Below are 15947 nucleotides of genomic sequence, written 5' to 3' on the forward strand. Positions count from 1 at the left end.
TGCCGACGCAACCGGGGATGCCTCAGCTGGCTCGTCAGGTTCTCATGCCTCAGCTGGCTCGACAGGTTCTCAAGCCTCGTTTGGCTCGTCAGGCATCTGTTTCCAAAGCTACCGGGATGCCTCAGCTAGCTCGTCAGGTTCTCATGCCTCAGCTGGCTCGACAGGTTCTCAAGCCTCGTTTGGCTCGTCAGGCGTCTGTTTCCAAAGCTACCGGGATGCCTCAGCTAGTTCGTCAGGTTCTCATGCCTCAGCCGGCTCGACAGGTTACCGCGCCTCAGCCGGCTCGACAGGTTCCCGCACCTCAGCCGGCTCGACAGGTTCCCGCGCCTCAACAGAGGTGACCGGTCCGCTCCTGATCCCCGGGATCGTCCCTTTGGTCAGCGTCCTGCGGCTGGAGCCGCGCGTCAGGGAGGGGGTACTGTCACATACTCCCCCTCTGGCCTCTAGGTCACCAGGCTGCTCTTTATTACGCACACCTGTCACCACCGTTACGCGCACCAGAACTTCAGACTCACCTGGACTCCATCACCTTCCTGATTACCTCCCCTATAGATGTCACTCCCTTTGGTTCCTTCCCCAGGCGTTATTAATTCTGTTACTCTGTTCCTGTCTGTACGCTACTCTTGTTTTGTTCCATGTTTTATTTATCATTAAATGCACTCCCTGTACTTAATTCCCGACTCCCAGCGTACATTGTTACACTGCACTATACTTTACTACAGAATTTGATAGTAAACTGTAGTAATTATTCATGTGGGGTGTTGTTTTTCTCATGAAATTGACCAAGGTTGTCTTTGTCTTCAAGCTAAACTGAGTCAGATAAGAAAGGTTTTTTCCCTCACCAAATCATATTGTCATTATTTAGCACTATTTTAACTGCACTATCAACTTTACCTTCAGAATTTGTTGCATCAAAAATAAATAGTGTTATGTTGGTGGCTTGCATAATTATTATCCTTAGTGAACTACATTTTTTCCATAGATTTGCTGAACATTTTTGAAACATTGTTTTCTAGGACTTTGCTCTGCTGGGCCGGCAGGAAAAGAGTTTGCCACAGCCTTCATGCAAAATTATATTGAAGACTATAAAGGCTCAAGCTTTAAGATTGAAGTGGCAGCTCCCCCCACCTCCCTCCACCCCATTAAGGTCAAGGTAACTGCCCTTGGGAAGGTCTACGAGCAGACAGTTGACCCTGGTAAAAGCGTGACCTTTGATCTACCCAAAGGAGTAGAGATGATTGGCAGCAAGAAGAACCTCCCCACTGTCCTGATCGAAGCTTCCCAGGAGGTCACAGTGTTGTCATTCAACTACAAGAAGGAAACAGCTGACACCTCTGTCGTCTACCCCGTGAAGGACTGGGGAACAGAGTACTTCATCTTCACCCCTGTGTCCACCGCTGGTGATAAGTTCTCCAAAGAGTTTTCCATCACCAACTACAAAGAGAAGAACTTTGGGGTTGAGGTCTATCTGACTGCCCCGGTGACATTCCAAAGACAAAAGTATGGTGCAGGCAGCAAGCTGACAATCGACCTTATGCCCTTTGAGAGTGTACAGATTCAGAGCCAGTTTGATCTGAGTGGCTCCAAAGTGATCTCTAAGCTTCCAGTAGGAGTTCTATCAGGACACAGCTGTACTGTGAAATATACTGGCTGCAACCACGTCTATGAGCAGCTCCAGCCCGTTAACAGTTGGGGGAAGGAATTCATTGTTGCACCACTACCTTTCCATAAAAACATCAACAGATATGATAGTCTTTACATCCAAACATCTCAGTTCACTCAAGTCAAAGTGAGTCAAACTGGTATCGATTTCTTTACACTACCAATGTTCCCAGGACAAACGCTTGAGCTCTATGTCACCTGGCCAAATTCCTATTACTTGAGCGCTAACAAAGGCATTCAGGTCCTGTATGAGTTCAACGGAGCTGACGTAGGAAAGAAGGAATACTATGACCCTTTTCTGTTCACCATTCTACCAAATGATCAATTCAGCACTTCATACGCTCTAGAAGGGCAAGCTGGCTTCCACAACATGTTCGTAATGGTGGCTCTTACAAAAGACTTGGGTGGGTTCACGGTAGACAAGCTTCCAATGCCCTTAAACATCGAGTGGCACAAAGTGGACGGAACCGAGTACTCATGGGCTGAGGTGTTGTATGGTACTGGAGCTAGCTTCCTCCAGATAGCCCACGCTAACTCCCCATTCGCTATCTACAGCATTGGTGGGGCTTATGCCAATGGCTACGGATCCCCTGCCTCTGGTAACCCAGGTATGTCAATCAAATGTGTCATATTGTGTATCAAGCAACAGGGATTCTCCCAAGGGTGACTGGTGAACACTAGCTGTGTGACTGTGTAACCATACTTTTCTTATAATTTCTGCCCTTAACCCAAAAAAATAGATGCCCCTGAATGCCCAGAGAACAGCCACTATGAGGTGTGTGGTAGGGGCTGCCCTGCCACCTGTGAAGACCCAGAAGGTCCCTCCATGTGCAAAACCAGTTGTGTAAAGGGCTGTACCTGTGACAAGGGCTATGTGCTTAATGGGAACAAGTGTGTGCCCAAGTCCCAGTGTGGCTGCCTGTACAATGGTCACTTTGTGAAAGCTGGAGCATCCCTCTGGGGTGATGAGCACTGCATCGAGAGGTGTACTTGCAACTCATCCAGCTTGAAAATGGAATGCAAGAGCACTGGCTGTCCTCTTGGGCAGGAGTGCCAGATGGTTGATGGGAAGAGAGACTGCCACCTGATGGCCTATTCCACATGCATGGTGTCTGGTGACCCACACTACCGCACCTTCGATGGCCACCATTACAGCTTCCAGGGCACCTGTGTGTATCAGATGGCTGGCGTTTGCACCAACAACAAAGCCCTTGAGCACTTTGATGTCCTAGTGCAAAATGATGGCCGTGGTAAAAAAGTGGGGTCCAGCACTAAGTTGGTGGAGGTTGTTGTTTATGGACACACCATTGTCATCAGCAAAGAGCACAAAGGTTTAGTTCTGGTGAGTTATGTTGGGATATATTCACTTTTATTCACTGTTTGTTGTAAATAGATATATCTGTATGTCTTCTTTATTCATCCATTCCACCCCATATTCAAACATTCAACATTATCTCTACAGGTAGATGAAGAGCTTACCAACCTCCCAGTCAAACTGCTCAAAGGTAAGGTGCAAATGTACCTGAGTGGTGGCTTTGCAGTGATTCACACTGACTTTGGGGTGAAAGTGTCCTACGACTGGCACTCCACATCATTTGTCACCGTCCCCCACACTTACGCTGGTGCAATGTGTGGCATGTGTGGTAACTACAACCTCAAACTCAACGATGAAATGCAGATGAAGAATGGAAAGCAAGCCGCCACTCCAGAGGAGCTTGGTCAGAGCTGGAGAGTTGCAGAGATCCCTGGTTGCGTCCATGGCTGTAAAGATAAGAACCATTGTCCTAACTGTGACATCACGCAGAAAGATAATTTTGAAACCAACCAGTTCTGTGGTAAAATCCGAGACCCCAAAGGTCCCTTCCGCAACTGCCACGCCAAGGTGGACCCCAGCAGCTTCTTTGATGACTGTGTTTACGATGTATGCCTTAACAATGGCAACAAGAACACACTATGCAGTAGCCTCCAAACATACACTGCAGCATGCCAGCAGAAAGGAGCTGAGGTCTTTGCATGGAGGTCCAAAGACTTCTGCGGTGAGTCAGACATTCCATTTTTTAAAATATTGACCTTATATCAGTATTATTCTTCACAGAGTTGTTGCCCCAAAATTCATTAATCAAATGTTCATCAATTCTATTTATCTCCAGAGTTCAAACACCCTGCGAACAGTCACTATGAGATTTGTGCAAATGGCTGCCCTGCTACTTGTAATAGCCTCTCTGCCTCCACCAACTGTAAGGCTCTGTGTCAGGAAGGATGGGTTTGTGATGCTGGTTTCATTCTCAGTGGAGACGAATGTGTGCCACTCTCGCAATGTGGTTGTCTTTACAACGATAGATACTACAAAAATGGACAAGTCTTCCATCCCAATGGACTCTGCCAGGAGGAGTGCACATGCAATGGCAAGGTACGTTTACATTGGTCTTAGTAAGACATGCCTAAAGTCACATATTTGCCTTTTGGTCCATTTTCTGTATTTTTGTTTAAATTCTGTAAATACTTCCAATGTAGCTGTATGTGTATTAACATTTTGGAACGATGGTTTAGTTGAACATTTAAATATTTGAGCAAAGAAACATGTTTGACCTTGATCAAATCAAGTGTTAATCTATACATCCAAACAATAAAAGTTTTGATGTGAAGGATATTTTCATGGCCTAATTAACTATGTCTTATTTTATTTATCAGGTGAAGTGTGTGAAGTTCAGCTGTGGCCCCCATGAGAAGTGTGAGGTGAAGAACGGTGTCAGGGATTGCCAGGGTGTTGGAAAGGGAGTCTGCACCATCTCAGGTGACCCACATTACAAGACCTTTGACAACAGCACCTATGACTTCCAAGGTACCTGCACCTACACTGCAGCTCAAGGCTGCCATCTAGAGGGCACCCGCCTCAACCCCTTCTCTGTAGTGGTGGAGAACGAGAAGTGGTACGCCATGTCAAATAATCCAAAGGTAGCCGTTGCCAAGCTTGTGGCTGTAGAAGTCTATGGTAACACCCTGGTTCTAAGGAAGAATCAAGCAGGAATGATAATGGTTAGTATTTAATTTGACTGGTGTGACAAATGCACACATACTATTTTTGTGTTTGATTAATTAACATGAGACAATTCCGTAATCACTTTAAGATAATAAAAGAGGTCATCAAGTATATAACTATAACTAACCTAGTGCATATAATTAGGTAAGGCTTGTCATATTTGATATGTCATTCATCCAGGTAAATGGAATTATGATGAGCCTCCCTGTGAATCTAAACAACGGAGCAGTGCAGGCCTACCAAGAGGGCACCTACGATGTCATCATAACAGACTTCGGTCTGAGAGTCACCTATGACCTTGTGTACCACGTCATGGTCACCGTCCCTGGCAACTACCGAGGCAAGACCTGTGGTCTGTGTGGCAATTTCAACGACAACAAGAATGATGAGTTTCAACTGCCTGATGGGAAAATCACCAAGGACCTCCTGACCTTTGGGGCAGCCTGGAAGATAAGTGTGCCGCATGTGGTTTGTGAGGATGGATGCAGCGGAGAATTTTGCCCCAAGTGTGACGCTAATAAAAAAGCCATATTTGAGGCCGACTGTAGTATCATCACAAACCCTAAAGGTCCCTTCGCCGCCTGCCACAATGTGATAGACCCTGCCTCTTACTTCAGAGATTGTGTCTATGATGTCTGCTTGTCTGAGGGAGACCGTAAGGTTCTCTGTCACAGCATATCAGCATACATGATCGACTGCCAGGACTTTGGGGTTAACATCAGTAACTGGAGAACACCAACCTTCTGTCGTAAGTATTTACCAACCTGTGGATTGGGACACATTTGGCTTTGGCTTTCTTTCATCTATATATTCTGTCTGTATATTCTGACTCTTGTTTTCAGCACCATTTCATCAGGTCAAATTCCTGGTACTTGTAAATGTATTTGGCAAATAAAGGTGATTTTGATTCCTGCAGGCTGGAGTATTGAGTGTTGTGGCTGGACATTATATTGCATGTCTAATTACTTAATCTATTCCTCTGTAGCCCTGGACTGTCCTGCCAACAGCCACTACCAGAGCTGCTCTGAGATCTGTGCCACCCCATGTCCCGGCCTCTCTGACATTATCACCTGCCCCACCACTTGTGCTGAGGGCTGTGCCTGCAATACAGACTACTACTTCAACGGGACAGGCTGTGTTAAGTGGGACCTGTGCAGCTGTTACCACAAAGGACGCACCTACAAGGTGGGGTTTACCTAGAACATATACAGTGGGGAAAAAAAGTATTTAGTCAGCCACCAATTGTGCACGTTCTCCCACTTAAAAAGATGAGAGAGGCCTGTAATTTTCATCATAGGTACACGTCAACTATGACAGACAAATTGAGAAAAGATAATCCAGAAAATCACATTGTAGGATTTTTTATGAATTTATATGCAAATTATGGTGGAAAATAAGTATTTGGTCACCTACAAACAAGCAAGATTTCTGGCTCTCACAGACCTGTAACTTCTTTGAGGCTCCTCTGTCCTCCACTCGTTACCTGTATTAATGGCACCTGTTTGAACTTGTTATCAGTATAAAAGACACCTGTCCACAACCTCAAACAGTCACACTCCAAACTCCACTATGGCCAAGACCAAAGAGCTGTCAAAGGAAACCAGAAACAAAATTGTAGACCTGCACCAGGCTGGGAAGACTGAATCTGCAATAGGTAAGCAGCTTGGTTTGAAGAAATCAACTGTGGGAGCAATTATTAGGAAATGGAAGACACACAAGACCACTGATAATCTCCCTCGATCTGGGGCTCCACGCAAGATCTCACCCCGTGGGGTCAAAATGATCAAAAGAACGGTGAGCAAAAATCCCAGAACCACACGGGGGGACCTAGTGAATGACCTGCAGAGAGCTGGGACCAAAGTAACAAAGCCTACCATCAGTAACACACTACGCCGCCAGGGACTCAAATCCTGCAGTGCCAGACGTGTCCCCCTGCTTAAGCCAGTACATGTCCAGGCCCGTCTGAAGTTTGCTAGAGTGCATTTGGATGATCCAGAAGAGGATTGGGAGAATGTGATATGGTCAGATGAAACCAAAATAGAACTTTTTGGTAAAAACTCAACTCGTCGTGTTTGGAGGACAAAGAATGCTGAGTTGCATCCAAAGAACACCATACCTACTGTGAAGCATGGGGGTGGAAACATCATGCTTTGGGGCTGTTTTTCTGCAAAGGGACCAGGACGACTGATCCGTGTAAAGGAAAGAATGAATGGGGCCATGTATCGTGAGATTTTGAGTGAAAACCTCCTTCCATCAGTAAGGGCATTGAAGATGAAACGTGGCTGGGTCTTTCAGCATGACAATGATCCCAAACACACCGCCCGGGCAATGAAGGAGTGGCTTCGTAAGAAGCATTTCAAGGTCCTGGAGTGGCCTAGCCAGTCTCCAGATCTCAACCCCATAGAAAATCTTTGGAGGGAGTTGAAAGTCTGTGTTGCCCAGCGACAGCCCCAAAACATCACTGCTCTAGAGGAGATCTGCATGGAGGAATGGGCCAAAATACCAGCAACAGTGTGTGAAAACCTTGTGAAGACTTACAGAAAACGTTTGACCTGTGTCATTGCCAACAAAGGGTATATAACAAAGTATTGAGAAACTTTTGTTATTGACCAAATACTTTTTTTCCACCATAATTTGCAAATAAATTCATAAAAAATCCTACAATGTGATTTTCTGGATTTTTTTCCTCATTTTGTCTGTCATAGTTGACGTGTACCTATGATGAAAATTACAGGCCTCTCTCATCTTTTTAAGTGGGAGAACTTGCACAATTGGTGGTTGACTAAATACTTTTTTTCCCCACTGTTCCAACAATGTGTTGTGTTTACTTTACAATAGAACATTATGTACCACAAATACACATTATTGTCAGATATATCTTTCAGAAAATACGTGTATACTGTAATGTACAATAGTTTATTGTAAATGTATAGTCCAATAAGGTATTATTCAATGTAAATTCAAAGATAAAGTGTATGTCCCTCTATTATAAGAACTGCATCCTTATAACACTGCCACAATAACAATGTACTGTACCTATTTCTCTCCCTCAGATTGGTGAGTCTGTGTTGTCAGAGGATTGCCAGGAGCTCTGCACCTGCACTGCCTCTGGTGATGTGAAATGTGAGGCCACCAAGTGCAAGGCTGACGAGAGCTGCCAGGTCATGAATGGTCACCTGGGCTGTGTTAGAAAGGGAGTCTGCACCATCTCAGGTGACCCACATTACAAGACCTTTGACAACAGCACCTATGACTTCCAAGGTACCTGCACCTACACTGCAGCTCAAGGCTGCCATCTAGAGGGCACCCGCCTCAACCCCTTCTCTGTAGTGGTGGAGAACGAGAAGTGGTACGCCATGTCAAATAATCCAAAGGTAGCCGTTGCCAAGCTTGTGGCTGTAGAAGTTTATGGTAACACCCTGGTTCTAAGGAAGAATCAAGCAGGAATGATAATGGTTAGTATTTAATTTGACTGGTGTGACAAATGCACACATACTATTTTTGTGTTTGATTAATTAACATGAGACAATTCCGTAATCACTTTAAGATAATAAAAGAGGTCATCAAGTATATAACTATAACTAACCTAGTGCATATAATTAGGTAAGGCTTGTCATATTTGATATGTCATTCATCCAGGTAAATGGAATTATGATGAGCCTCCCTGTGAATCTAAACAACGGAGCAGTGCAGGCCTACCAAGAGGGCACCTACGATGTCATCATAACAGACTTCGGTCTGAGAGTCACCTATGACCTTGTGTACCACGTCATGGTCACCGTCCCTGGCAACTACCGAGGCAAGACCTGTGGTCTGTGTGGCAATTTCAACGACAACAAGAATGATGAGTTTCAACTGCCTGATGGGAAAATCACCAAGGACCTCCTGACCTTTGGGGCAGCCTGGAAGATAAGTGTGCCGCATGTGGTTTGTGAGGATGGATGCAGCGGAGAATTTTGCCCCAAGTGTGACGCTAATAAAAAAGCCATATTTGAGGCCGACTGTAGTATCATCACAAACCCTAAAGGTCCCTTCGCCGCCTGCCACAATGTGATAGACCCTGCCTCTTACTTCAGAGATTGTGTCTATGATGTCTGCTTGTCTGAGGGAGACCGTAAGGTTCTCTGTCACAGCATATCAGCATACATGATCGACTGCCAGGACTTTGGGGTTAACATCAGTAACTGGAGAACACCAACCTTCTGTCGTAAGTATTTACCAACCTGTGGATTGGGACACATTTGGCTTTGGCTTTCTTTCATCTATATATTCTGTCTGTATATTCTGACTCTTGTTTTCAGCACCATTTCATCAGGTCAAATTCCTGGTACTTGTAAATGTATTTGGCAAATAAAGGTGATTTTGATTCCTGCAGGCTGGAGTATTGAGTGTTGTGGCTGGACATTATATTGCATGTCTAATTACTTAATCTATTCCTCTGTAGCCCTGGACTGTCCTGCCAACAGCCACTACCAGAGCTGCTCTGAGATCTGTGCCACCCCATGTCCCGGCCTCTCTGACATTATCACCTGCCCCACCACTTGTGCTGAGGGCTGTGCCTGCAATACAGACTACTACTTCAACGGGACAGGCTGTGTTAAGTGGGACCTGTGCAGCTGTTACCACAAAGGACGCACCTACAAGGTGGGGTTTACCTAGAACATATACAGTGGGGAAAAAAAGTATTTAGTCAGCCACCAATTGTGCACGTTCTCCCACTTAAAAAGATGAGAGAGGCCTGTAATTTTCATCATAGGTACACGTCAACTATGACAGACAAATTGAGAAAAGATAATCCAGAAAATCACATTGTAGGATTTTTTATGAATTTATATGCAAATTATGGTGGAAAATAAGTATTTGGTCACCTACAAACAAGCAAGATTTCTGGCTCTCACAGACCTGTAACTTCTTTGAGGCTCCTCTGTCCTCCACTCGTTACCTGTATTAATGGCACCTGTTTGAACTTGTTATCAGTATAAAAGACACCTGTCCACAACCTCAAACAGTCACACTCCAAACTCCACTATGGCCAAGACCAAAGAGCTGTCAAAGGAAACCAGAAACAAAATTGTAGACCTGCACCAGGCTGGGAAGACTGAATCTGCAATAGGTAAGCAGCTTGGTTTGAAGAAATCAACTGTGGGAGCAATTATTAGGAAATGGAAGACATACAAGACCACTGATAATCTCCCTCGATCTGGGGCTCCACGCAAGATCTCACCCCGTGGGGTCAAAATGATCAAAAGAACGGTGAGCAAAAATCCCAGAACCACACGGGGGGACCTAGTGAATGACCTGCAGAGAGCTGGGACCAAAGTAACAAAGCCTACCATCAGTAACACACTACGCCGCCAGGGACTCAAATCCTGCAGTGCCAGACGTGTCCCCCTGCTTAAGCCAGTACATGTCCAGGCCCGTCTGAAGTTTGCTAGAGTGCATTTGGATGATCCAGAAGAGGATTAGGAGAATGTGATATGGTCAGATGAAACCAAAATAGAACTTTTTGGTAAAAACTCAACTCATCGTGTTTGGAGGACAAAGAATGCTGAGTTGCATCCAAAGAACACCATACCTACTGTGAAGCATGGGGGTGGAAACATCATGCTTTGGGGCTGTTTTTCTGCAAAGGGACCAGGACGACTGATCCGTGTAAAGGAAAGAATGAATGGGGCCATGTATCGTGAGATTTTGAGTGAAAACCTCCTTCCATCAGTAAGGGCATTGAAGATGAAACGTGGCTGGGTCTTTCAGCATGACAATGATCCCAAACACACCGCCCGGGCAATGAAGGAGTGGCTTCGTAAGAAGCATTTCAAGGTCCTGGAGTGGCCTAGCCAGTCTCCAGATCTCAACCCCATAGAAAATCTTTGGAGGGAGTTGAAAGTCTGTGTTGCCCAGCGACAGCCCCAAAACATCACTGCTCTAGAGGAGATCTGCATGGAGGAATGGGCCAAAATACCAGCAACAGTGTGTGAAAACCTTGTGAAGACTTACAGAAAACGTTTGACCTGTGTCATTGCCAACAAAGGGTATATAACAAAGTATTGAGAAACTTTTGTTATTGACCAAATACTTTTTTTCCACCATAATTTGCAAATAAATTCATAAAAAATCCTACAATGTGATTTTCTGGATTTTTTTCCTCATTTTGTCTGTCATAGTTGACGTGTACCTATGATGAAAATTACAGGCCTCTCTCATCTTTTTAAGTGGGAGAACTTGCACAATTGGTGGTTGACTAAATACTTTTTTCCCCACTGTTCCAACAATGTGTTGTGTTTACTTTACAATAGAACATTATGTACCACAAATACACATTATTGTCAGATATATCTTTCAGAAAATACGTGTATACTGTAATGTACAATTGTTTATTGTAAATGTATAGTCCAATAAGGTATTATTCAATGTAAATTCAAAGATAAAGTGTATGTCCCTCTATTATAAGAACTGCATCCTTATAACACTGCCACAATAACAATGTACTGTACCTATTTCTCTCCCTCAGATTGGTGAGTCTGTGTTGTCAGAGGATTGCCAGGAGCTCTGCACCTGCACTGCCTCTGGTGATGTGAAATGTGAGGCCACCAAGTGCAAGGCTGACGAGAGCTGCCAGGTCATGAATGGTCACCTGGGCTGTGTTAGAAAGGGAGTCTGCACCATCTCAGGTGACCCACATTACAAGACCTTTGACAACAGCACCTATGACTTCCAAGGTACCTGCACCTACACTGCAGCTCAAGGCTGCCATCTAGAGGGCACCCGCCTCAACCCCTTCTCTGTAGTGGTGGAGAACGAGAAGTGGTACGCCATGTCAAATAATCCAAAGGTAGCCGTTGCCAAGCTTGTGGCTGTAGAAGTCTATGGTAACACCCTGGTTCTAAGGAAGAATCAAGCAGGAATGATAATGGTTAGTATTTAATTTGACTGGTGTGACAAATGCACACATACTATTTTTGTGTTTGATTAATTAACATGAGACAATTCCGTAATCACTTTAAGATAATAAAAGAGGTCATCAAGTATATAACTATAACTAACCTAGTGCATATAATTAGGTAAGGCTTGTCATATTTGATATGTCATTCATCCAGGTAAATGGAATTATGATGAGCCTCCCTGTGAATCTAAACAACGGAGCAGTGCAGGCCTACCAAGAGGGCACCTACGATGTCATCATAACAGACTTCGGTCTGAGAGTCACCTATGACCTTGTGTACCACGTCATGGTCACCGTCCCTGGCAACTACCGAGGCAAGACCTGTGGTCTGTGTGGCAATTTCAACGACAACAAGAATGATGAGTTTCAACTGCCTGATGGGAAAATCACCAAGGACCTCCTGACCTTTGGGGCAGCCTGGAAGATAAGTGTGCCGCATGTGGTTTGTGAGGATGGATGCAGCGGAGAATTTTGCCCCAAGTGTGACGCTAATAAAAAAGCCATATTTGAGGCCGACTGTAGTATCATCACAAACCCTAAAGGTCCCTTCGCCGCCTGCCACAATGTGATAGACCCTGCCTCTTACTTCAGAGATTGTGTCTATGATGTCTGCTTGTCTGAGGGAGACCGTAAGGTTCTCTGTCACAGCATATCAGCATACATGATCGACTGCCAGGACTTTGGGGTTAACATCAGTAACTGGAGAACACCAACCTTCTGTCGTAAGTATTTACCAACCTGTGGATTGGGACACATTTGGCTTTCTTTCATCTATATATTCTGTCTGTATATTCTGACTCTTGTTTTCAGCACCATTTCATCAGGTCAAATTCCTGGTACTTGTAAATGTATTTGGCAAATAAAGGTGATTTTGATTCCTGCAGGCTGGAGTATTGAGTGTTGTGGCTGGACATTATATTGCATGTCTAATTACTTAATCTATTCCTCTGTAGCCCTGGACTGTCCTGCCAACAGCCACTACCAGAGCTGCTCTGAGATCTGTGCCACCCCATGTCCCGGCCTCTCTGACATTATCACCTGCCCCACCACTTGTGCTGAGGGCTGTGCCTGCAATACAGACTACTACTTCAACGGGACAGGCTGTGTTAAGTGGGACCTGTGCAGCTGTTACCACAAAGGACGCACCTACAAGGTGGGGTTTACCTAGAACATATACAGTGGGGAAAAAAAGTATTTAGTCAGCCACCAATTGTGCACGTTCTCCCACTTAAAAAGATGAGAGAGGCCTGTAATTTTCATCATAGGTACACGTCAACTATGACAGACAAATTGAGAAAAGATAATCCAGAAAATCACATTGTAGGATTTTTTATGAATTTATATGCAAATTATGGTGGAAAATAAGTATTTGGTCACCTACAAACAAGCAAGATTTCTGGCTCTCACAGACCTGTAACTTCTTTGAGGCTCCTCTGTCCTCCACTCGTTACCTGTATTAATGGCACCTGTTTGAACTTGTTATCAGTATAAAAGACACCTGTCCACAACCTCAAACAGTCACACTCCAAACTCCACTATGGCCAAGACCAAAGAGCTGTCAAAGGAAACCAGAAACAAAATTGTAGACCTGCACCAGGCTGGGAAGACTGAATCTGCAATAGGTAAGCAGCTTGGTTTGAAGAAATCAACTGTGGGAGCAATTATTAGGAAATGGAAGACACACAAGACCACTGATAATCTCCCTCGATCTGGGGCTCCACGCAAGATCTCACCCCGTGGGGTCAAAATGATCAAAAGAACGGTGAGCAAAAATCCCAGAACCACACGGGGGGACCTAGTGAATGACCTGCAGAGAGCTGGGACCAAAGTAACAAAGCCTACCATCAGTAACACACTACGCCGCCAGGGACTCAAATCCTGCAGTGCCAGACGTGTCCCCCTGCTTAAGCCAGTACATGTCCAGGCCCGTCTGAAGTTTGCTAGAGTGCATTTGGATGATCCAGAAGAGGATTGGGAGAATGTGATATGGTCAGATGAAACCAAAATAGAACTTTTTGGTAAAAACTCAACTCGTCGTGTTTGGAGGACAAAGAATGCTGAGTTGCATCCAAAGAACACCATACCTACTGTGAAGCATGGGGGTGGAAACATCATGCTTTGGGGCTGTTTTTCTGCAAAGGGACCAGGACGACTGATCCGTGTAAAGGAAAGAATGAATGGGGCCATGTATCGTGAGATTTTGAGTGAAAACCTCCTTCCATCTGTAAGGGCATTGAAGATGAAACGTGGCTGGGTCTTTCAGCATGACAATGATCCCAAACACACCGCCCGGGCAATGAAGGAGTGGCTTCGTAAGAAGCATTTCAAGGTCCTGGAGTGGCCTAGCCAGTCTCCAGATCTCAACCCCATAGAAAATCTTTGGAGGGAGTTGAAAGTCTGTGTTGCCCAGCGACAGCCCCAAAACATCACTGCTCTAGAGGAGATCTGCATGGAGGAATGGGCCAAAATACCAGCAACAGTGTGTGAAAACCTTGTGAAGACTTACAGAAAACGTTTGACCTGTGTCATTGCCAACAAAGGGTATATAACAAAGTATTGAGAAACTTTTGTTATTGACCAAATACTTTTTTTCCACCATAATTTGCAAATAAATTCATAAAAAATCCTACAATGTGATTTTCTGGATTTTTTTCCTCATTTTGTCTGTCATAGTTGACGTGTACCTATGATGAAAATTACAGGCCTCTCTCATCTTTTTAAGTGGGAGAACTTGCACAATTGGTGGTTGACTAAATACTTTTTTTCCCCACTGTTCCAACAATGTGTTGTGTTTACTTTACAATAGAACATTATGTACCACAAATACACATTATTGTCAGATATATCTTTCAGAAAATATGTGTATACTGTAATGTACAATTGTTTATTGTAAATGTATAGTCCAATAAGGTATTATTCAATGTAAATTCAAAGATAAAGTGTATGTCCCTCTATTATAAGAACTGCATCCTTATAACACTGCCACAATAACAATGTACTGTACCTATTTCTCTCCCTCAGATTGGTGAGTCTGTGTTGTCAGAGGATTGCCAGGAGCTCTGCACCTGCACTGCCTCTGGTGATGTGAAATGTGAGGCCACCAAGTGCAAGGCTGACGAGAGCTGCCAGGTCATGAATGGTCACCTGGGCTGTGTTAGAAAGGGAGTCTGCACCATCTCAGGTGACCCACATTACAAGACCTTTGACAACAGCACCTATGACTTCCAAGGTACCTGCACCTACACTGCAGCTCAAGGCTGCCATCTAGAGGGCACCCGCCTCAACCCCTTCTCTGTAGTGGTGGAGAACGAGAAGTGGTACGCCATGTCAAATAATCCAAAGGTAGCCGTTGCCAAGCTTGTGGCTGTAGAAGTCTATGGTAACACCCTGGTTCTAAGGAAGAATCAAGCAGGAATGATAATGGTTAGTATTTAATTTGACTGGTGTGACAAATGCACACATACTATTTTTGTGTTTGATTAATTAACATGAGACAATTCCGTAATCACTTTAAGATAATAAAAGAGGTCATCAAGTATATAACTATAACTAACCTAGTGCATATAATTAGGTAAGGCTTGTCATATTTGATATGTCATTCATCCAGGTAAATGGAATTATGATGAGCCTCCCTGTGAATCTAAACAACGGAGCAGTGCAGGCCTACCAAGAGGGCACCTACGATGTCATCATAACAGACTTCGGTCTGAGAGTCACCTATGACCTTGTGTACCACGTCATGGTCACCGTCCCTGGCAACTACCGAGGCAAGACCTGTGGTCTGTGTGGCAATTTCAACGACAACAAGAATGATGAGTTTCAACTGCCTGATGGGAAAATCACCAAGGACCTCCTGACCTTTGGGGCAGCCTGGAAGATAAGTGTGCCGCATGTGGTTTGTGAGGATGGATGCAGCGGAGAATTTTGCCCCAAGTGTGACGCTAATAAAAAAGCCATATTTGAGGCCGACTGTAGTATCATCACAAACCCTAAAGGTCCCTTCGCCGCCTGCCACAATGTGATAGACCCTGCCTCTTACTTCAGAGATTGTGTCTATGATGTCTGCTTGTCTGAGGGAGACCGTAAGGTTCTCTGTCACAGCATATCAGCATACATGATCGACTGCCAGGACTTTGGGGTTAACGTCAGTAACTGGAGAACACCAACCTTCTGTCGTAAGTATTTACCAACCTGTGGATTGGGACACATTTGGCTTTGGCTTTCTTTCATCTATATATTCTGTCTGTATATTCTGACTCTTGTTTTCAGCACCATTTCATCAGGTCAAATTCCTGGTACTTG

At 44.6% G+C, this 15947-nt stretch overlaps 1 protein-coding gene across 1 annotated transcript in view; it reads left to right on the top strand.

Moving 5' to 3' along the window:
• Positions 1-1063: 1063 nt before the first annotated feature.
• The window catches only part of LOC311107105 (IgGFc-binding protein-like), a gene marked incomplete at both ends in the record, with an annotated part of 43549 nt that continues 28665 nt past the window's right edge, over positions 1064-15947 (top strand). Inside the window, 14 exons of the mRNA XM_084149582.1 lie at positions 1064-2270; positions 2403-3004; positions 3125-3583; positions 4354-4698; positions 4883-5450; positions 5688-5887; positions 7756-8157; positions 8342-8909; positions 9147-9346; positions 11214-11615; positions 11800-12367; positions 12599-12798; positions 14667-15068; positions 15253-15820. Coding sequence (XP_084005708.1) covers positions 1064-2270; positions 2403-3004; positions 3125-3583; positions 4354-4698; positions 4883-5450; positions 5688-5887; positions 7756-8157; positions 8342-8909; positions 9147-9346; positions 11214-11615; positions 11800-12367; positions 12599-12798; positions 14667-15068; positions 15253-15820 — 6691 coding nt within the window. The remainder of the gene's footprint in view (positions 2271-2402; positions 3005-3124; positions 3584-4353; positions 4699-4882; positions 5451-5687; positions 5888-7755; positions 8158-8341; positions 8910-9146; positions 9347-11213; positions 11616-11799; positions 12368-12598; positions 12799-14666; positions 15069-15252; positions 15821-15947) is intronic.

This window comes from Coregonus lavaretus (genome assembly GCF_964263955.1).
Source record: "Coregonus lavaretus genome assembly, chromosome: 3".
Classification (NCBI taxonomy): domain Eukaryota; kingdom Metazoa; phylum Chordata; class Actinopteri; order Salmoniformes; family Salmonidae; genus Coregonus; species Coregonus lavaretus.